Here is a 23,655-nt window from a genome sequence, read left to right as displayed (position 1 = left end):
GCTGGTTTCGTGGCACTGTTACTGATTACAGGATACCGCACACATTATTAATAACTGCACTCTCCACCAGTTCTGCTACCATTAGTGACTTATAGACATATATACCCAGGTCCCTCTTCTCCTGCATTCCAGTAAGTATTGCAGCCCAATTGTATACTACCCGTTTACTTTCAGCCTACTAAAATACATTACCTCACACTTCTTTGCTTTGAACTTTAGCTGCCACCGACCTGCCCATTCCAATGGGAGTCTTTTGTTTTTGGAAGAGTTCTACATTGTAAACTGTGAGGAAGACTATGCTTCCAAGCTTTATACCATCCACAAACACTGAAATCTAGACCATTAATACAAACCAGAAAGAGCAAGCAATAAAAAGCCCGTGGAAACTTTCCACCAGCCAAATCTCCATTACTACTTGCTACTGTACCCTTTATTTCACCAGTTATAAAAGTGTGGTACTGTAACAAATGGCTTTTGAAAGCTGATGTACACATTATCCTCATTGATGCCATGGCTGACAGCAAAAAAAAAATCAATATCATGAAGCTGTTGGCTCATTACAGAACAAAGAAGAGTAACACAGGAACAGGCCTTTTGGCCCACCAAGCTTGCCCTGACAGAAGATGCCTTTCCAAAACTAAAAGCTTTTGGCTTCCACTGGTCCATATTTATCTATCTCTTACGTATTCATGCATCTGTCAAGATGCTTCTTAAACACTCGTATGGTCGGTGCCTCCACCATCTTTGGCAGGTTTTTTCACTTGCCTCTCCTTTAAACTTTTTCTTTTTTATCCCAAACATATGTCCTCTAATAATTAACATTTCAACCCTGGGAAAAAGACTGCAACTAGCCATACCTATCATCATGTTATAAAACTCCATCAGGTTCCCCCCCCCTCAGCTTGCAATGATCAAATGAAAATAAACTGAGTTTGTCCAATCTCTCCTGATAGCTAATACCCTCCAAACCAGACAACATCCTGGTAAACTTTTCCTGTATCCTCTCCAAAGCCTCCACATCTTCTGGTAGTGGTGACCAGAACTGTACCCAAGATTCAAAATGTGACCGAACTGATGTTGCAGCTGAATAGAAGATGACTTGCCATTTTTTTAATAATCTGTGCCCTGAGTGATGAAGGCAATCATGTTGTTATATGCATTCTTGACCAGCTTATTCACTGGTGTTGCCATGTTTAGGGAACGGTGGACCTGTATACCTAGATTCCTCTGTATGTTTATGCATCACGGGTTCTGCCATTTACTGTATAAGTACCTACTACATTACATCTTCCAAAATGCATCACTTTGCATTCGTCCAGATTAAATTCCATCTGCCCTTTCGCAGTCCAACTCTCCAGCCAATCTACATCTTGCTGTATCCTCTGGCAATCCTGTAACTTACCAGACTATATACATTCTCCTCCAAATTAATTATGTACATTGAAACAATACAGGTCCCAGCAGTGACCTCTGTGCAACACCACTGGTCACAGATCTCTAGTTAGAATTCTCTTATTCCACTATTCTGTCTTCTGTGACCTAGCTAGTTCTGTATCCATCTTACACAGATCCTGAGAGACTTCAACTTCTATTTCAGTCACTAAAGACATTGGCAAAGGCTTTGCTAAAGTCCACATAGAGAACATCCATTGCTCTGCCCTCAATCATCTTCGTCACTTTCTCAACAATGTCTCCTCTTTAGTCACAGTGAAGTCCCAGAGGGCTGGAGAATAGGCAAAGATTTCATACAAGGCCTCAGTAATTTCCTCCCTCCGTATTCTGAACAGTCCCATCATGTCCTGCCATCAAAATACCCAACACCACCTTTTTTAAATATAATATGCCCTACAATATCAACATATCCCTCTCTAGGCTCGCTGTCCACCATGTCCTTTTCTGTGAATACTGATGCAATGTGTTTGCTAAGTGAAGAGCCAAACCACTTCCTCTGGCTCTACATACAAATCCCTTACTTTGTCCTAGAGTAGACCTACCCTTTCCCTAGCTGCTCTCTCTTATACACTTGTATAAAAAGCCTTGAGATTTTTCTTAATCCTGTTTGCCAAGGTCAAAATACAAAGAAAGCAGGAAAGAACTTTAAACTGCTAAAAGGGCTTTTCACCCTCCTAACTCCATGTTTAAAGATCTTTCCTGCTTTCTTTATATTATTTGAGGGCTCAGTCTGTCTTTAGTTTCCTAAACCTTCCATCTGCCTCCTCTTTACTTCTGATTGAGCTCATAATTTCTTGCTATCCAAGCTTCCTGACTCTTGCCATCCTTATCCTTCACCGGAACATGCTGGTCCTGAACTCGAACGCTAATGAACTGGCATTTAAAAGATTCCCACACACCAGGTGCCCTGCATTGACATTCCCCAGCTCCTGACGAATATTGTCATAGTCAACTTTCCTCAAATTTACTCATTTCACCCGAGAACTACTTAGATCCTTATCCATAAAAGGAATTTAAAACTATCCTCCACTTCCCAAAATGCTCCCCCCACTGAAAACTTGGAGCATTAGAGGTGGAGGGTTTTAGAGGTTTATAAAATCATGAGGGGCACAAGATAAGGGGAATAGCAAAGGTCTTTTCCCTGGATTGGGGGGTGGGGGGAGGGGGGGGTGCAAAACTAAAGGGTGTAAGCGTAAAAGCTGAGGGGGAAAAGATTTGAAAAGGGACCCGAGGGGCAACGTTTTCCACAGAAGGTGGTTTGCAAGTGGAATGAGCTGGCAGAGGAAGTGTTTGAGACAGATACAATTACAACATTTAAAAGGCATTTGGGCATGTACATGGATAGGAAAGCAAGGGCCTGCTTCCATGCTGTATGACCATGTCCTGGCCATTCTCATTTCCCTATACCAGGTCTTCCTGTGTTAGAGTATTTACATACTGCTTCAAGAAACCCTCCCAAAGGCATCTAACAAACATCTTCCCCAATCTCAGCCCCTAGCTCTAATTAAGTCCCACTCATTATAGGGAAAGTTAAAATCATGCACAATAACAACCCTATTGTTTGCACATTTTTCCACAATTTGCCCACATATATGTTCTGCTATCACGGGCTGGCTGCTGGCAGACCTGTAGTACAGGTGACTGCACCCTTCCTATTCCTGAGTTCTACCCAAATAGCCTTTCAGGATGAGTCCTCCGCAATATCTTCCCTCAATACAGTTGTGATGTTCTCCCTTATCAGTAAAGCAACTCCATCACCTCGTTAATACTTCTTTTAGTGGTAGTTATATCAATGCAGAATCAAGGGCTGAAGGGCCTTTTCTGTGCTGTAGGACTCTGACACTTGAAACATCTAAATCCTGGAACATTAAGCTGTCAGTTTTGTCCTGCTCTCAAACAAGTCTCTCTAACAGCTACAACATCATAGTTACATGTATTAATTCAAGTTCATCCATCTTGGCTATTGCCTTAAAACAAATACACTTCAGACCTCCAGTCCTGTCATGTTTGAGTTTGATTTATTATCACACGTACCAAGATACAATGAAAAGTGTTGTTTTGCATGTTATAGATGTGGATCATACCATACAAAGTACAGTAAGGTAGCAGAACAGAGTGCAGTACAGCCGTAGAGAGAGAACAAAACTAACATTTGAGAGGTGCATTCACACGTCTGATAGCAGCAGGGAAGAAGCAGTTCTTGAAACGTATGTTCATACATGTATTTAAACATATATTGTCTGCCTGATGGAACAGGGTGGGAGAGGCCTTTGATAATGTTGGTTGCTTTCTCGAGGCAGTGGGAAGTGTAGATGGATCAGTGGATGAGAGGGTGGTTTGCGTGATAGACTGGGCTCCCTGTAATTTTGTCTGGTCTTAGAAAGAGACCACCCTGTGATGCATCCCAGATAGATTGCTTTCTGTGGTGCACTCATAAAAATTGGTGACTGTCTTTATGACATGCTAAATTTCATTAGCCTCCTGAGGAAGTAAAGATGTTGTGCTTTCTTGATCATCACTTCGACATGGATGACCTAGGACAGATTGTGGGTGATTATCACTCCCAGGAACTTTATGCTCTTAACCATCTCTACCACAGCACCATTGATGCAGAGGGATGTGCCCTCTATTCATTGTCCTGAGGTCAATGACCAGCTCCTTCATTTTACTGACATTGATGGAAAGATCATTGCTAAGCACTCAATCTCTTTTGCATACTATGTTTGGTCATTGCTTGGGATCTGAGCTACAATGGGGCTTTTGTTAGCTAACATATCAGTAGAGGTGGGCAGAACTTGGCCACAGCCATGGAGATGGAGATAGGGAGAGAGAGAGAGAGAGAGAGAGAGAGAGAGATAGGGAGAGAGAGAGAGAGAGAGAGAGATAGGGAGAGAGAGAGAGAGAGAGATAGGGAGAGAGAGAGAGAGAGAGAGAGAGAGATAGGGAGAGAGAGAGAGAGAGAGATAGGGAGAGAGAGAGAGAGAGAGAGAGAGAGAGATAGGGAGAGAGAGAGAGAGAGAGAGAGATAGGGAGAGAGAGAGAGAGAGAGAGAGAGAGAGAGAGAGAGAGAGAGAGAGAGAGAGAGAGAGAGAGAGAGAGAGAGAGAGAAGAATGCCTTAATATTTGATGGGATGTGGGTATCACAAATGAAGTCAGCATGTATCACCCAGCTCTAAATGCCCAAAGACTGTTAAAGCCAACCACAATGCTGAGGGTTGGGAGTAACAAGAGGCCAGACCAAGTAAGTTCAGATCTTCACATTGTTTCACAACAATGAGTATATGGTTCCATTAGAATACTTTGTTTGCGTTCCAATTTTTTTTTAAAACGCAGATTTCACCAATAGCCCAGAGCATCAGCTGGGGGTTCAGATTTAGTCCAGTAAAATTACCATTGCATCACCATCTCCCTTCCCAACTTCTCTTAATATTCTCAGCTGCAAATGTGTTGCTGGTCAAAGCACAGCAGGTTAGGCAGCATCTCAGGAATAGAGAATTCGACGTTTCGAGCATAAGCCCTTCATCAGGAATAATTTTTTACTTTTTTACTCTCTTAATATTCTCCTCAAGCTCAGTTGAGGATTATAGGGCCACCATTTTTAAAGAAAATGTGAACCAAGCTTTGGCATGTTGATGTGACCAACAAATCAATTGCAACAAAAGAAAAAAAGACTGGTGACAATATTTTGCAACTTAAAATGAGCGTGACAGATTTGGCAACGGATGGGATGCTGGACTTAAACTGAATAGCAAAACCAAAATAGCAAACATTGCCAAAGTTTTATAAAATGGCAAACAAAAAGTTAAAAGAATGAGTTTATGACTACAAATACCAAAGAAAGATTGCTCACCATCTCCATTTCTGTCAAAGAGATGATGAGCAATGTAGTAAATTCTCAGCTAAGTTAGCGACACCAGTATATAAACATTGGCTCTTATTTCAGCATTTAACTATTGCTGTTTTATTGCAAAGTGGCACCATAAACATGACGACTGGGCAGTAGGCCATACAATAGGAGCTCGTGGCTTCTGCCTGTTCTAATATTCAGTTTCTCAAGTCCACCAAAACAGACTGCTGAACGTTTACTTACTCTTAAAGTGCAAAACCACTTCCTAAAACACACACAGTCTTTGAGATGTAGTCTCAGAAACCATTCTGATGACAGTATTTCAAGGCAGTAACTGACATCAACAAATTCAAAGAGCTGTGGAGATCTTACATAAAAAAAGTGAAGCAAAAGCAAACCACGATCTTGTTTTTGTTACAATCTGAATAAACACTAGCTGTTCTCAGCAGCCCAGTCAGACATTTACTTCAGCAAGTCAGTGCAAGTGCATGCAAGCCAGATACATCAGGCCAGCACACAGGGTGTTGCCAAGTCTGTTAGTCACCTTTTAAACTGCAAAAGTATTGGGCTGAACCTTCAGAAGTGGTGACCCAACTGCCAATCGGGACTGCGTTCATCTCAACTTGCATTTCAGGCCCAAATTTCTGATCCAGGACTGTGCAGAAACACAGGGCATGCCTATTCAGGCAGCTTTTTGGCACAATACAATCAGAATTGGAAACAAAATCACCAGCTTTTTTTTTTATATAGCAGTAGCAAGTCTTTCCTGGGGTTTAAAGTTTCAAAACTTCTTTGGAGAATGGCAAAAGACAAAGTGGGTGAGGGGATGGATACAGCGGCAGATGGGTGGCTAAGAGGGCAATCAGGATTCTGGAGGGGTCAAACAGTTGGTTCGATGGCATCAGGTCAGTCTGTCTGATGGGGAGGGAGTCCTGTGCGTCTCAGTTGTCCAGTTAGCCTGGAGCGGTCTTCCGTCTCTCTAATTTCTCTCGGTAACTATTCAACTCTCCAAAATCTCAGTTGGTATCATTTCCAAAAGCTTCCAGACGCCCATCAGGGGTTTAAACTTCCTCACCAACTAACATTTAGTCAGTGTGGAGGAGCCGCAGAAGGCTTCACTCTGGGTACCTCTAGCTATCAAGATTAGGCCCTTGTCTCTCTAATCTTGGTCTATTGATTTAACTGCAGTTCAATCAACACTTTCAAATACACAAAAAAAGAAGCCCCTATGTTGTCACCAGACCCACAGAAAGGTACTGACCCTTTGCCCACTTGTTTGCACACTCACACTCTTAGCTTTAGTGATGAAAGACACAGGTTGATTGTGGCTGGAGACCAGTATCCAGTGGCATAAAACAAGTATCGGTGCTGGGTCCCTTATTGTTCATGGGAGAATAGGAACTAGCTTGGCATGTGATTGACAGTGAGGAAGAAAGTCTTAGGCTACAGGAAGATTGCTTACATGGACAGATCAGTGATAGATGAAATTTAATGCTGAAAAAAAAAGAGAGGACTGAGGGAGTACTTAATGAATGGCAGGACACTAGGAAGCTAAGGAACAGAGAAATCTTAGGATGTTAGCTACAGATATCCCTGAAGGTGGCAGGACAGATTAAAATGTTAAGGCAGCATAGTGGGACACTTGCCTTTATTGGTGTACAGTTCTGGTCACTATACTAAAGGAAAGATGCCATTGCACTGGAGTGGGGTACAGAGGAGATTCACTTTGATGTTGCTTAGGATGGAGCATTTCAGCCATGAAGGGAGGCTGGATAAGCTTGGGCTGTTTTCTTCTGAGCAGAAAGGGGAGAGCTAATAGAGGTGTATAAGGTTAAAAGGGGCATGGTCAGGGTGGATAGAAAGCAGCTGCTCCCCTTAGTCAAAAGGTTGATAGATAGGGTGAAAGGCAGGAGGTTTAGAAGGGATTGGAGGAAAATGTTTGCACCCAGAGTTCACTGTTAATGAGGTTAGTCGAGGTGCAAAACCTCACAACCTTTAAAAAGTTCTTGGTTGAGCACATGAAACGCCCTAACATTCAAGGCTAGGGACCCGATGTAGGAAAGTGGGTCTAGTGTATATTTAGACTCGATAGGCTGAAGGGCGTTTCTATACAGTTTGACACCATGACTCAATAACCCTCAGATGGTTTCTGCTTCAAACTGTAGCTTAAGAAATAAAAGTCTGAAGACCAAGTTTTGGTTTTACAGCAGTGTAAATCACTTACATGAGACTTAAAAGAACTATGCACACCTTTCTGATAATTGAATGTACTATGTTTTAATGAGAAGTCAGGGACTGCTGAGTAAGGGAAATTAAGGAGGCCTCATACAGTTTACACAGACTGACAATCCTATAGGGACACAAGTCACTGGGCTAGAAATTCAACCTAGCCAGTTGCAGGTACAAGGATCATGATTCTCGATTATCTCAGCCTGATCAATGTGATCCAGGCTGCGTGTAACCTTTGTACTGTGTGCTTATTGCAACATCCAGCCAAGCAACACTGACACTACTGACTGGGCAGCACAGTCCACAGAGACCGAGGTGTGACAAGGTTTTCAATGCGAGACTGTGCTTCTCGAAGGCAGCAGCACCTTTGTTAAAGTGAAGGTATGTCTGGTTGCAGCCGTTGAGCCGTTTGAAACAGTTCAAAGGATTTTCTTTTTAAAGAAAGTACTGGAATGTCACAATCAGCTTTGCAAATGCCACCCTAATGTGTTATTGAAATGAAAAGCTGTAATGACTTTGAGGGCTGTAACAGTGTTGAGAGGCACATGGTAGGGTTTCTTGCTGGTTTTAAGAGAACTCCAGTTACTACTCAAACCCAAATGGATATGTTCTTAGTATGGAAAATCTAAACATTTTCCGGTCATATTTGATTTTGAGTAGAATATTTGAAATGTTTAATTCACTGAAGAATTAAAGCCTGAAGATTGATGAAGGTGGATTCATAGTGGATTACAACGTGCTTTAAGAACATAAGGTACAAAAGAAGGAGACCATTCAGCCCATCAAGTCTGATCCACATTCAGTGAGATCAGGACTGAACTGATAACCCTCAACTCCTCTGTTCTGCCTTTCACCATAACCCTCAACTCTCTTACCAACCAATCAATCTCAGCAGCCCTTTGTGGGGAAGATTACAAAGATTCACAAACCAGAGAAAAGAAATTCCTCATCTTTGTTGTAAATGTGCAACACCTTATTGAGACCTTTCCCCCCTCAGCCTAAATTCTCCGTAATGTTCCCTGTGAAATCCATTAAGAATCTTGAATGTTTCACCAGCAGTGTCTCCTCCTTCACTCCAGTTTGGGTGCAGTCATACACCGGCAACAAAATAAAAACAAACTGCTGGAAAAACTCAAAGTCTGACAGCATCTATGGAGACAGAAGCAGAGTTAACATTGGGTCCTTTAGCTCTGAAATAGCTATTTTGGACTCAAAAAGTTAGTCATTTCTCTCTCCACAGATGCTGCCAGAGCAGCTGGGTTTTTCCAGCACTTCTCTTTCTATGGTTCGGAGGGAAAACAACCAGAACAAGCTGCAGACCTTAACTATCATAGGACCCTGTATATTCAAACAAACAAACAAATGGAATTGAATACCTGAATGGCAACCCCTTGAACTTAACCACCTCCTAGAGTGACTGCCTAAATTGTGTATTTTTCTAACTCATTCATTCTTCGATGTGTGTTTTGCTGGGACCAACATTTATTGCCCGTCCCACAGTTGCCCTCAGGCAGGTGGTGGGGAGTTGCCTTCCTGAACCACTGTAGACCATTTGATGCAGGTAGATGCACCATGCCATTAGGGATGGAGTTCCAGAATTTTGTCAGAGTGTGCTCAAGTCCTAGAGTGGACTTACATTACCCCCCTCAAAACAGACAGCCTTTATGTTCAAGCAAGTTTTGAGCAACAATTACAGATGACACAAAGCTAGGTGGAGGGACAGGTAGTGTTGAGGAAGCAGAGGGGCTACAGAAGGACTTGGACAGGCTGGGAGACTGGGCAAAGAAGTGGCAGATGCAATACAATGTGGGCCTGTGCGGGGTTATGCACTTTGGTAGGAAGAATAGAGGTTTAAATGGTTTCCTAAAAAGAGGGAAAGGCTTCGGAAATCTGAAGCACAGAGTCTTAGGTGTCCTAGATCAGGATTCTCCAAACACGTAGTCGGCAGTAAGGAAGGCAAAGGCAAAAGCAAGGTTAGCATTCATTTCAAGAGGGCTAGCATACAACAGCAGAGATGTACTGCTGAAGCTGTATAAGGCTCTGGTCACACTGCATTTGGAATATTGTGTGCAGTTTTGAGCCCCAATCAGGAACAATGTGCTGGCATTGAAGGGGTGGGGGTCCAGATGAGGTTTACAAGAATGATCTCAGGTGAAGGGTTTGTCATATGAGGAGCAGTTGAGGACTCTTGGTCTATACTTGATGGGAGTTTAGAAGGACTGGCAGGGAGCCGCTGATCCAATTGAAAGTTCCAGAATACTGAGGGACTTGGATAGAATGGACGCAAAGATGACTTTTCTACTAGTATGAGACACTAGGATCAGGGCACAGCCTCAGTGAAGAGATGACCCTTTAGACCAGAGATTAAGAGGAATTTCTTCAGCCAGAGGGTGGTTAACCTGTGGAACTCATTGCTACCGAAGGCTATAGAAGTCAAGTCAGTGAGTATCTTTAAGACAAAGATGGATAGATTCTTGACCAATAAAGGAAATCAAGGGAGAATGTTGGAAATTGGCCATGAGAAACACATCAGCCATGATTGAAAACAGGACAAACTCAAATGGGATGAATGGCCTAATTCCTTTATTTTATGGGTTTATAGTTTAAGTTTAAAAATCACACAACAGCAGGTTATAGTCCAACAGGTTTATTTGGAAGCACTAGCTCCCTAAACACTGCTCCTTTATCATCTGTGACTTATCATGCAGTGAGCAAATGGGTGCTACATTTCCATTACATCAATTTACTTTAGTAGTTTTAAGTACTTAAATGTTTAAGTGTTTAAGTAGTATTTCAATAGCTGCATGGTAGTTTGGGAACGGAGGCTATATAGATACAACAGCATTCACTTAAGCAATTGAAAAATTTACTAATAAAAGTGTTTCAGGGATTACTAAATTCATGTGACACAAAGAAATGCTCACTTTATCTGCATACAAACATAAATGCTGATCAATAAGATAACAATTAACACCTCTGACCAACTATATTTTCCAGTTAAACCAGTTCAATCAGCTGATAAGCAGCAAGGAGCATTTGCACAATGCAAGTGCCAAGAAAAATGAATTTATCCATCATGAGAATCTAACCATTTCCCCTTAATATTCAAATGACGTTCAAAAGAGAAAAAATAAAAATCACACAACACCAGGTTATAGTCCAACAGGTTCTTTTGGAAGCACTAGCGTTTGAAGCACTGCTCCTTCATCAGGTAGCTAGCTAGTCCAAGTAAACCAGTTGGACTATAATCTGGTGTTGAGAGATTTTTAATTTTGTCCACCCCAGTCCAACGCCAGCACCTCCTCTTCAAATGGTATTAACATTACTGCATTCACCAACATTAACATCATGGAAGCTGCCATTGACCAAAAGGGAGGTTAATGCATAGTGGCAATGTCAATGGACTAGCGATCATGAAGCCCAGGCTATAATCTGGGGATACAGGCTTGAATCACACTATGGTAGATGCTGAAACTTGAATTCAGTTAAAAAACAAGTGGCCAACTGGTGACTGTAATCACTGTCAATTGTCATAAAAATATGGTTCACTATTGATTGTCATAAAAACATAGTTCACTAATACCCTTTATGGAAGGAAATCGAACTGGCTAATACTGATGTGTGACCCCAGACCCATTGTGATATGATTGACCGTCAAGCGCCTGCTGGACAAGTAGGAATGTCGACCAATCCAGTGACACCACATTCCACAAAAGAATTAAAAATAACTTCAGTGCATCACTCAGAAGATATGCAACGATCGTGGAAGTGACTCATATCATGACAAATGTTTAGGAGAACTGTGTTATTTGAGTGCAGCCACCCTTTAAACTATGTGCATGGCTGAGTCCATGCTGAAAGATAAAGTATTGCTGACATGGAGAACCTCTGGTTGTTCTGCAGCCATGCAATTTAGTGGGAACATTGTTCCTGATTCCCCAAATTCTTTACACTGTTCTTATCTATTATTGATGCTATGACATTCTTTCAGTATGATAAACCATTTCCAAGTGGCCTCACAGTAAAGTTATAATTCAAAATTTGAGACAGAGACTTGCAGAGACCTTAGAAGCACAAATATTCAAAAGGATTCATTTTCAGGAGTGTTTAAAAAAAAAGGACAGAGAGCTGGGACATTTAAGGATTTTCTTTTGCATTCATGGGATTTAGACGTCACTGCTGCCCATTCCTGCATGCCATCAAAAAGATGGTGGTGAGCTGCCTTCATGACCCACTGCAACCCATTTGCTGTAGATGGACCCAGAATGATTTTGAGGAGGGAGTTTAACCCAACAACACTGATGTAACAGCAATATATTTCCAAGTTGAGCGGCTTAGAGAGGAACTTGCAACGTGTTGGTGTTCTCAAGCATCCCGTCTTTGCCCTTCTAAATCAAAGTGGTCATAGGTTTGGAAGGTACTGCTCAAGCAGATTTGGTGAATTCTGCAGTGCATCATGTAGATAGTACATACTGCTGCTACTGCACATCAGTGGTGGAGGGAAATAATGCCTGTGGATCAAATAGGCTCTTTGATCCGGGATGGTCTCAAGCTTTAAAGGAATTATTTGAGCTACATATGTCCAGGCAAATAGCAGCATTCCATCACACTCCTGACTTGGGCCTTGGAGACGTGGATAGACTATGGGGAGTCACTCACTGATTTCAGTTTTGCTAGGCTCAATACTACACTAATTTAAATGTGGCCTTAATGACAAAGACAGTCACTCCCACCTAACTAAGAATTCCTACCCTCTGGCCTGCTTTTCTATCAATTGTCTAGTCCAGGTCAATATTAATTGTCAGTTTGTCGATAGCAGGGGATTCAGTGATGGCAATGGCAATGAATATCAAGGGGCAACAGTGAGAGATTCCCTTAAATGGAGATGGTCAACACCTGGCACTCATGTGGCACAAACATTAATTGCCATTTGTCAGTACAAATGTGGATACTGTCCAGGTCTCATGTGCGTGGGGATGGACTGGTTCAGTATCTGAGGAGTTGCAAATGATGCTGAATATCATGCAATCATCAGCAAACATCCCCATTTCTGACCTTCTGGTGGAGGGAAGGTCATTGATGAAATAGATGAAGGCAGTTGGACTGAGGACACTATCCTGAGGAACATCTGCAGAGATGTCCTGGAGCGGAGATGACTGACCTCCAACAACCACAATCATAAGCTTATGTGCCAGATAAAACTCCAAGCAGCAATGAACTTTTCTCCTCATTCCCGATTCCAGTTTTGCCAGTGACCAATGCTATGCTCATTTAAATGTGGCCTTGATGTCACTCCCACCTCACTTTGTAGATGACCACAAAGTCAGGGAGAGACTAACATGGGGCAGTAGCCTGCATTGCATCAACTCAGTCAAGTCCAGAGGTAATGAGGATAAAGGTTTCAGCAACTGCTTCGCTGTAGCCTGAATGTTGGTTAAGTTCTATTGTAAAAGATGGAAACAAGCAGTCTTGGTAGCAATGGGGACATGTGGCCAAAGGATGTCACAGACTTCAAATATGGCACTCAAATATTGCAAAATGTCTGCTATAGCTTCATATAATAGCCAGGCAGATGGCTGTAAAGATGATCGAGTATGGGAGTTTGTAACAGGCACCAAAAACAATTGCTTCAGTCTTCCCAATACTTAACTGAAGGAAATTTCAGAGTTTGGAAAAGTGAATTTCAAAGAAGAATCACAAGATTCCAAATGCAAACTGTTTTTATCTCCATAGATGCTGCCAGACCTGTTGGGTTTCTCTAGCACTTGGTTTTTTTTTTTAAATTTCAGGTCTCCAGTATCCTCAGTATTTTGGTTATTACAGGGAGAAAATGTTTTCTTATCCACTATTGTACATCTGTCAGCATTCTGACAACTTAGAGACAAGAGAGGGATTGAGGAAGGTTGTAAGTGTGACAACCACTTGCCTGGAAATGGCCAACTCCAACAACTTTCAAGAAGATCAATATCATCGCTGACAAATCAACCCATTTTGTCATCTTAAACTTACATCCTCTCCACTGTTAATGCATTATGGCAGCAATGTGGATAATGTACAAGATGCACAACAGCAAATACAAAGGAATTTTTAACCTAATCCAATTCCATGAACGCTGTGGAAGGACATGGGCAGCAATATACGTGGCTCATACATTCAGGGGCAACTAGGGATTGGCAATAAATGCAGCGACGCCGAAAGAAAAGGTTGACTTCCAAATGGGAATAAATTAATAAGGAGTCAGATGGGTTAATTCAGGTAGTTACTTTCCTTTTACAAACATCACTGAGTTTTCATGGTATGCTTTGATCAGAAAAATTTAGTGGCTGAATGATTAAGTAGTGTTTCATCAGATAACTTTGTATTCCTCACTCTGTTCGATCATTATGTGATCTTTGTATGGTATGATCTGCCTGTACTGCACACAAAAACCAACTTTTCGCTGTAGCTAGGTATATGTGACAATAAATCAAAAGATGTAAACAAGTGTGCGGTTAAAATAAACACATTAAAAAAGAGAACATATCAAGGAGAAAACAAGTTTGGTGTGACGCTCAAATGTGGCGGCAGAAAAAAAGGTTAACAGACTTTATTGGTCAGAGTATTGAGTACAGGAGTTGGGAGGTCATGTTGCGGCTGTACAGGACATTGGTTAGGCCACTGTTGGAATATTGGGTGCAATCTGGTCTCCTTCCTATCGGATAGATGTTGTGAGATGTTCTGAACCTGAGAGGGTTCAGAAAAGATTTACAAGGATATTGCCAGGGTTGGAGGATCAGAGCTATAGGGAGAGACTGAACAGGCTGGGGCTGTTTTCCCTGGAACATCGGAGGCTGAGGGGTGACCTTACAGAGGTTTAAAAAATTATGAGGGGTATGGATAGGATAAATAGACAAAGTCTCTTCCTTGGGTGGGTGAGTCCAGAACGAGAGGGCATAGGTTTAAGGCGAGAGGGGAAAGATATAAAAGAGACCTAAGGGGCAACTTTTTCATGCAGAGGGTGGTACGTGTATGGAATGAGCTACCAGAGGAAGTGGTGAAGGCTAGTACAATTGTAACATTTAAAAGACATCTGGATGGGTATATGAATAGGAAGGGTTTGGAGGGATATGGGCTGAGTGCTGGCAGCTGGGACTAGATTGGATTGGGATATCTGGTTGGCATGGACAAGTAGGACTGAAGGGTCTGTATCCGTGCTGTACATCTCTATGACTCTAAGACAAGTTACCGGTGGTATGTGCATTTTAAATCAAAATCCTAATCAGAAACACAGCTGCCAATGAGACATCTGTCTGAACCCACAAGCAAACAGGGTTTTGTTTGAGCTGTGCAGCCTGCTCCCCTACCATCCTTAAGGTTTCTTGGAGGCAGAATAGCGCATATGTAGAAGTTAAATTGGACACATTGAATCACTGGTTCCATACAAATGCCACTTTTTTCCCCTTGAACAAGTTTCAAGAGTTGGGAGGTTCTCACTGCAAACAAGCAGGGCAACAGAGATGTTAGCACAAAGTGATTTTGAGCCAGATGTGTGTGTGAGCAGGAAATATAAAAGGACTGTTTGAAAAGGGAACCAAGGTCTTTTGGTTGATCAAGCACACTTCCTCCAAACAACAGATGCTGGAGATCACCGTGCGTCGGACAGCATCCATGGAGAGAGAGCAAGCTATCATTGAATCCAGGTGACTCTTCATCAGAAGTCATCTGGTGAGTTCATCTAGACTTGAAACATTAGCTTGCTGTCTCCCCATGGATGCTGCCTGACTCACTGTGATCTCCAGCATCTGCTGTTTTATGTCGTAATTAAATGTTATTTAGATCAAGTTGAAAATTCTAAGATTATTTAAACCAGGCAAAACAAAGCTTTCTCTCTATATTCCTGCCATGCACAGAGAAGCATAAGTAATATTTTACTACTATGCTCAACCAAAATGAGTTTTTTGCTTCTGTCTTTACGAAAGAAACAAACTTTGCAATGAATGAAACCTTTGATGAGCAGGCGTGCATGCTGGAATGGATAGAGACAGAGGAAGCTGATATGCTGAAAATTTTGTCAAACATTAAGATTGACAAGTTGCCAGGCCCGGACCAGATTTGTCCTCGGCTGCTTTGGGAAACGAGAAATGCAATTGCTTCGCCACTTGCGAAGATCTTTGCACCCTCGCTCTCCACTGGAGTCGTACCTGAGGACTGGAGAGAGGCAAATGTAATTCCTCTCTTCAAGAAAGGGAATGGGGAAATCCCCGGCAATTACAGTAAGTCTCACATCTGTCGTTTGCAAGGAGTTAGAAAGGATTCTGAGGGATAGGATTTAAGACCATCTGGAAGAGCATGGCTTAATTAAATGCTGTCAACACGGCTTTGTGAGGGGCAGGTCATGCCTCACAAACCTTAGAGTTCAGAAGGTCAGGAGGAATGGGATAGAGGGGAATTTAGCTATCTGGATACAGAATTGGCTGGCCAACAGAAGACAGCAAGTGATAGTAGAAGGAAAATATTCTGACTGGAAGTCAGTGGTGTGCCACAGGGCTCTGTCCTTGGGCATCTACTGTTTGTAATTTTTATTAATGACTTGAATGAGGGGATTGAAGGATGGGTCAGCAAGTTTGCAGACGACACAAAAGGTTGGAGGTGTCATTGACAGTATAGAGGACTGTTGTAGGCTGCAGCGGGACATTGACAGGATGCAGAGATGAGCTGAGAGGTGACAGATGGAGTTCAACCTGGATAAATGCGAGGTGATGCATTTTGGAAGGTCGAATTTGAAAGCTGAGTACAGGATTAAGGATAGGATTCTTGGCAGTTTGGAGGAACAGAGGGATCTTGGTGTGCAGGTACACAGATCCCTTAAAATGGCCACCCAAATGGACAGGGTTGTTAAGAAAGCATATGGTGTTTTGGCTTTCATTAACAGGGGGATTGAGTTTAAGAGTCATGAGATCTTGTTGCAGCTCTATAAAACTTTGGTTAGACCGCACTTGGAATACTGCATCCAGTTCTGGTCACCCTATTATAGGAAAGATGTGGATGCTTTGGAGAGGGTTCAGAGGAGGTTTACCAGGATGCTGCCTGGACTGGAGGGCTTATCTTATGGAGAGGTTGACTGAGCTCAGACTTTTTTCATTGGAGAAGAGGAGGAGGAAAGGGGACTAACTGAGGTATACAAGATAATGAGAGGCACAGATAGAGTTGACAGCCAGAGAATTTTTCTCAGGGCAGAAATGGCTAACACAAGAGGTCATAGTTTTAAGCTGGTTGGAGGAAAGTATGGAGGGGATGTCAGAGGCGGGTTCTTTACACAGAGTTGTGAGAGCATGGAATGCGTTGCCAGCAGCAGTTGTGGAAGCAAGGTCATTGGAGACATTTAAGAAACTGCTGGACATGCATATGGTCACAGATATTGGAGGGTGCATACATGAGGATCAATGGTCAGCACAACATCGTGGGCTGAAGGGCCTGTTCTGTGCTGTACTGTTATATAAAAAACAAAATATAAAAAAAATTTTAGTTTCAATTCATTTCTGCTCGAATAATCATATTTCTTTAAAATAGGATGTTCCATGTAGTAGTGTCGACAAACTCTTGCAAATACCATTCTGCATATTTTAAAACTTCATTCAGAAGGTCTGGGTGTCACTGACTCGGCCAGCTTTTAGAGACCATCCCTAGCTGCTATTGAGAAGGTGGTGGTGAGCTGCCTTCTTGAACTGTTGTGGCCCATGTGCTGTACCTGGACCCACCGGGCCTTAGGGAGGGGATTCCAGGATTCTGACCCAGTGACAGTGAATAAACGGCAATATACTTCCAGGTCAGGATGGTGAGTGGCTTGGAGCGGAACTTGCAGGTGATGATGTTCCCATGCATCTGCTGCCTTTGTCCTTCGACATGGTATTGGTTGCGGTGGTGGCTTTTGCAAGGTGCTGTCAAAAGGAGCCGTGATGAATTTCCATGTGCATCTTAATAATAGCACACACAGCTGCTACTTAGCATCAGTGCTGAAAGTGTCTGGATGTCTGTAGATGTAATGCTATTCGCGCAGGCTGCTTTGTCATGGATGTTGTTAAGGTGCATCATCCAGACAGGTGGGGAGTATTTCATCACACTCCTGATTTGTGGCTTGTAGAAGGTGGGGAGTTATCACTGCAATATTCCTAGCTTTGGATTTTTCTGTGGAGCCACATTACATGTATAGGTAGTTCAGATCAGTTTCTGACAATGTCAACTCCAAGATTTCGATGGTGGGGAATTCAGTGCTGGTAACACTATTGAATGTCAAGGGCAGTGGCTAGAATGCCTTTTATTGGTGACGGTCATTAGCACTACACATATGTCAGTTAATGTTACTTGCCACTTGTCAGCCTAAGCCAGAGTATGGTTTTGTCTCACCTGCATTTGAACATGGACTATTTCAGTATCTAGGGAGTCATAAATGGTACTGAACAGTGTGCAGTCAGTGAACATCCCCACTTCTGACCTTATGATGGAGGAAAGGTCATTGATGAATCAGCTGAAGGTGGTCGGGCATAGGACACCACCCTGAGGAACACCTGCAGAGATGTCCTGGAGCTGAGGTAACTACCTCCAACATGAGGACATACAGTCTTTAAGATAGATCCTTCCATCAATGTCTCAAAACATCAAAAAGTTAAACAACTTAGATTTAATATCTTTGACTTACAGTCAATTAAACTAAAAGATATTAGTCATTACTTTTATCTATTTTAATAAATATTCTAATCTTTTCTCCAAACTTATCAGTTTTCTCATCTAACTGTGTAATTTAACTTTAAGATTCATAATTCTCCTACTACTTCTTCACATTGCTATCAAAGGAACATCACCACCTTCAAGTTCCCCTCCAAGCCACTCACCATCCTGACTTGGAAATTCGTTGGCATTCCTTTATCATTGCCGGATCAAAATCCTGGAATTCCCTCCCTAATGGCATTGTGAGTCGACCCACAGCAGGTGGACTGCGGTGATTCAAGGAGGCAGCTCACCATCACCTTCGCAAGGGCAACTAAGGACCAACCCTGCATGCTGGTCAGCCACCAACATCCACATCCCACAGATGAATACATTTTTTTTTAAAAAGATCTATTTTCAAAATGAGGGACAATTCTTCTTTTTGGAGGTGGAAATATGGAGAAAAAGCTAAACTGAGTTGCAAGCCCCCTGCTGCCCAAATGTTTACAGATTTAATGCAGATGAATATTCTTCCCTCATCTGTGTAAATTGTATATTGAGGAAAACCCTCAATATTGCTTCCCCTACTTACCAAAGTTTATTGGATGCTGTAGCACCAACTTAAATCTTCACAAGCAAGATTACTCCATTTATTAAAATGAAGACAAGGCAATGCAGAACTCTTGGGTTCACCAATACAGCAGTAAAAGTACCAGATATGAAAATTTACAGAAAATTTGAGTCAACTGTGATGCCACTAGAAACTTCAAGTTCTAATTGCACTTTTAAGTGCCAACCTAATCTCAGGCTGTTTGGATAATGAAACTGACCTTTGGAATAATGGAAGCTTCTGTTCTCTTCACAGTTTACACGTCATCAGCAGCAATACAGGAAGTTCTCCCTTCTCCTCCCTCCACACTGACACACCTTACAAACAGTGCAACCATAAAATACACAAGGAGGCTCAAAAATGGTACCCTTACCTGTTGACTCACATTTTAGAAATAACAGTTTGGAAGGACCAAAAATAAATCAAATCATATTGTTTGATATTGTTCCACAATTTAATCAATCATGGAATAAAAGTTTAGTATCGACTCTAATGGTACGAATTCAGGCTCCGCTCCCCATCGCTCCCCCAAAACAAACTGTGTCCAACTATTCTTTATCACAATATCAAAAAGTATCATTATACCAGTTAATTTAACTGTAAAGAAAACTATCTACTATACTCACCTTCAATAGCTCAGATATATGCAGTCCAATCAGCAGATCTCAGGTTTCCTACGCTGTGCCAATATCAAGTTGAAAATACAGGAAATGCACAGCAAACAAAAATCAACATCTGCGACTTTATTAGCCCTGCTCAGAATTAGAGATTCTCAGTCAAGGTGACAAGCACATTACAACTTGCCACCTTGGGGGAGAATCCTATGTCCAATCACCTCCAATGGCTTCAACTTCCCCTACGAGAAGTGGCAAATAAAATCTGAACCACACAAATAAGAGACAATGACCATCGCCAACCAGACAGAATCCAACAATCACTCCTTTACATTCACCACTTAAATCCATCAATAGCAACCTCATCGTTATCATTAAAGTGAGAATGAACTGTACCAGCCATATAAATACTGACGCTACAAGAGCAGGTCAGATGATAGGACGCTTGTCTAAGAAATTTACCTTCTGTCACCCCTTGACCAACTATAAGGCTCAAGTCAAGACAAAGTAGCCTGCTTGTTTGACATATAATCCCACACCTTTAACATTCGCTTCTCTCAGCTTCTACAACACACACTGGAGGAACAAACAAAAGCTTCTCTAACACCTTCCAAACTCACAACTTCTACCATCCAGAAGTGCACAGGCAACAGATGCATAGGGACACTACCACTGCAAGTTCCCCTCCAAGGTACACGTCATCATTGCTTGGAACAGTATCATGTTCCTTCACTGTTGCTGGGTTAAAATTCTAGAACTCCCTTTGTAACTGTAGTGTGGAGTGTTCCTACACTCCAAGGACTGCAATAGTTCCAGTGCTGTTTGCTGGGGAAGTAAGGATAGGTAATAAATTCTGGCTTTGTTAATAATAAATACAAATACATAAAAAGTATAAACAATCTGGGTTGGTGACAATGAAAATTGTGCAGATGTCATTTCTATTTACTATTCTGCTATAAAAAAGTGTGAATACAGTCTGTTGAACTCAACAAGCAGCTCAGCTACAATATCACCCATTGTCAAACAACCCACCAAGTATTTCCTGCCTGAAGTCACACCTTTAACAGTGTCCAGACCATACAGAGCACAGCACGCACTGCAGTAATACACAAAAGCTTCCCTAACACCTGCAGTGGTAGATTTTCAGTAACCTGCCATTCACAGTTCCATTAGATGTACCATTTGTTTCTTGTCCCATTACCATTTACTTTTGCTTTGACCATAAACCCTTTATCATCTAAATCTTTCCTGTCCTTCTCTATCACATCTGACTGTAACTGTCTCTCCACAAGGTGTTAGCACTTTCAGAATGGGAGAGAAAGGGAAGTTGTAAATTGACCGGAAATCATCTGTTGCTGTAGGAAAATTCTGTTCATTTAGTTTTGCAATTAATTTCCTGGTATTTGGATACATCTGTATCCTCTTTTCCAGTTTCCCTCTATCAGAGCAAATGCAGTCGAGACAATCTCAGTCATACAGCACGGAAACAGACCCTTCAGTCCAACCAATCCATGATGAACCAAGTCTAAATTAAAAACTTAGTTTAGACACCTCCCTGCTCCAGGCCCATATCCCTCCAAACCTTTCCTATTCATGTACTTATCCAGATATCTTTTAAATGGTGTACCTGCATCCGCCACTACTTCTGGTAGTTCATTCCACACATGAACCACTGTGTAAAAAAAGGTTGCCCACCATGTCGTTAAATGTCTCCCCTCTCACCTGAAAAGATACCCCCAAGTCTTGAAATTCCCCCATCCCTATCTATAGCTCTCATGTTGCTCAAGAGGATCAGGAGAATACTCCTTCCAACTTGCAATATTCACTTCAAGAAATAAATCTCTAGTTGACTACATTCCAAGAAAATGCAGTGGAAATAGTCAACACTTTGGTGTTAAATGGCACTAATGTAATATTTCAGCGTTTCAACATGTTGCACAAAGTGTAGCCACAAAACCAGTTAAGTGATTGTGAAGGAAGACAGTCAACATTGACATGGTCAGCTAAACAGAAACTGACAAATCAGGTTTTTATTTCTTGCTAACCCCATTCAGTTTTTATAAAAATCCCATTCAACCAGGATTAGTATTAATCTTCACAAATTACCACAAGTGGTTCCCAATCTGCAATCAATAGATTCGTAGTTGTTTGAAAGGGAATAGGAATGGGATAACTGTGGTCTGCACTTGGTCAGGACTCATTGTGGTTCTTTGCTTTTCAGGTCACAGTGACTGCTCCACTTTAGACCAAATTAGTTTCCATGACAATTTTAAATTTTTTACCAAATACCATGGCTGAGATGCGTCCCTGCAAGCTCCCTATCAACATAGACTGATAAAGTGTTCTTTTAAATGAAAGAACGTACAGCAACACCACAAACTGCTTAGCACACAAACCTGAATGAAAATTATTTTCAATTCTACATTTCAAATGAAAAGACAATAACTGAAGTACACAAACAAAGTTCACAGTGCCCATTAGTACATCAACATGTCTGCGCCACATGAGGAATTTCAGTTTGTCAGCAGTATCTGTGGGTTAAACTTTTTTTTTCAAGGAAGGGGAAGCAAGCCAACAAGTGATTGTTATTATCTTACCTGAAGAATCTGCCGTTCTAACTGGGAATTTCCTTTGCAGAGCTCCATGATCTGTCGCAGTAAGAGCTTGGTGCTTTCAGTTTTGCCAGCGCCACTTTCCCCGCTGTTGGAGCAAATGAAACAACAAAAATGTACATCTAACCTCCAGCTCACCTTAAATACGTATACCAGATTCAAGAACAGCTTATTCCCTGCTGTTATTTGATGCCTGAATGGACTTCTCAAGTTTAATGTTGACCTCACTGTGTCTCCTCTGCAGCCGCAACATTGTATTCCTCACTGTGTTCTATTACCCTTATGCACATAAAACTTTTCATTGTACCTAGCTACATATGACAATAATAAAACAAATCAAAAGCCTAGTCAATATTAGGATTCCAGGTAAGAGGCTAACTGATATTCAGAAATATACTGCTTTACCAGTGGGGCAAATTAATGGCAAAAAACCTCCCAGGTAGAACGCAAAATTCTACCGTGAACAATACGGAATCATGGAAACTTGCACTGTTTCTACATCTTGCTGTTACTTGATAATTTTTTGTTGTACATGTACAAATCCCAGTAGGTTTGTACAGAATAGAGTGTGCGTGTCAACACAAGTTGTCAGACTACCCAATTTTTCAACTTAAAAATAAATTTAAGGAAGACTGTTTTTCAAAGGGGAGGCATGGAGAATTGTCACTGTTAATGTACCCCAAATCTACTTTTTTGGAAATAATCCCATTAGTAGTCACAATAAGAAAGCAGAGTTGTCATACTTGGCAAGACAAGTCTTCAAACTTCTAACCCATCTGTTATAAAGCTAAAGCATCAACCCACTAAAGGCCTAACACTGTAAAATGTCATCCAGAAAAAGATAATCATTACCATTGGTTGTGTTATAATACTTATTTTCTGGCATATGCAACCCACTCGTCAACAATGGAAAAGGTCCATGATTTCTGGCCAAAGGTCAAACCAATATTTTAATGTTACTCTATCCCTTTTACTCAAAAGTCACAAGATCATATAAAAAATTTTGGAAAACAGCCTTCTCACCAGAAAAAAAAAATGGAAATTATTGTAAATGTTCAGGCCTATCTGCCTCTTTTCAACAAAAGTATTAAAAGTGTACAATAGTATCTGGTGCAGGACATAAGCACTAGGTCAAATGCACCCCCAAGCAAATGATATTTTAATACAACTCCACTGATGTATTCTTACCTGATAACGATACATTGGTTCTTGGGGCCAGTGGCTAAGCGTCCTAACATTGATTGATATGCACGATCAGCCACTGCAAAAATGTGAGGTGGTAGGTTGCTTTTTGAACAGCTTTTGTATTTTTCAGCTTCCTGACAAACAGAAACACAGAAGAAATTAAAAACAGTAGTACTTTCTTGAATCCAACAATAGTATCATGCAACTGGTTGCCATTTAGGGAATTGACAGTTTTCTTACATCTACTGGATGGGTATATGAATAAGAAAGGTTTAGTAGGGTAACTGCTAAATGCTGACAAATGGGACCAGACTAATTTAGGATATCTGGTCAGCATGGATGAGTTGGACTGAAGGATTCCTTGCTGTACATCTGTGCTGAACCTCCCCTGAACAGGCTTTGCCCGTCTCACCTTTCTGGTTC

General features: G+C 41.6%; 1 protein-coding gene across 2 annotated transcripts in view; it reads right to left on the bottom strand.

Annotated features, from left to right (window-relative positions):
- Nucleotides 1-23,655, bottom strand: part of LOC132805805 (myosin-IIIb) — a 179,185-nt gene that overhangs the window by 133,863 nt on the left and 21,667 nt on the right. For both annotated transcript variants that reach the window (XM_060821122.1, XM_060821195.1), the window contains exons 3-4: nt 23,236-23,366; nt 22,033-22,135 (exon numbers count right to left, since the gene is read on the bottom strand). In XM_060821122.1, coding sequence (XP_060677105.1) covers nt 22,033-22,135; nt 23,236-23,366 — 234 coding nt within the window. The remainder of the gene's footprint in view (nt 1-22,032; nt 22,136-23,235; nt 23,367-23,655) is intronic.

This window comes from Hemiscyllium ocellatum, chromosome 1, assembly GCF_020745735.1.
Source record: "Hemiscyllium ocellatum isolate sHemOce1 chromosome 1, sHemOce1.pat.X.cur, whole genome shotgun sequence".
NCBI lineage: Eukaryota > Metazoa > Chordata > Chondrichthyes > Orectolobiformes > Hemiscylliidae > Hemiscyllium > Hemiscyllium ocellatum.
This window is presented reverse-complemented; position numbering and strand designations above follow the sequence as displayed.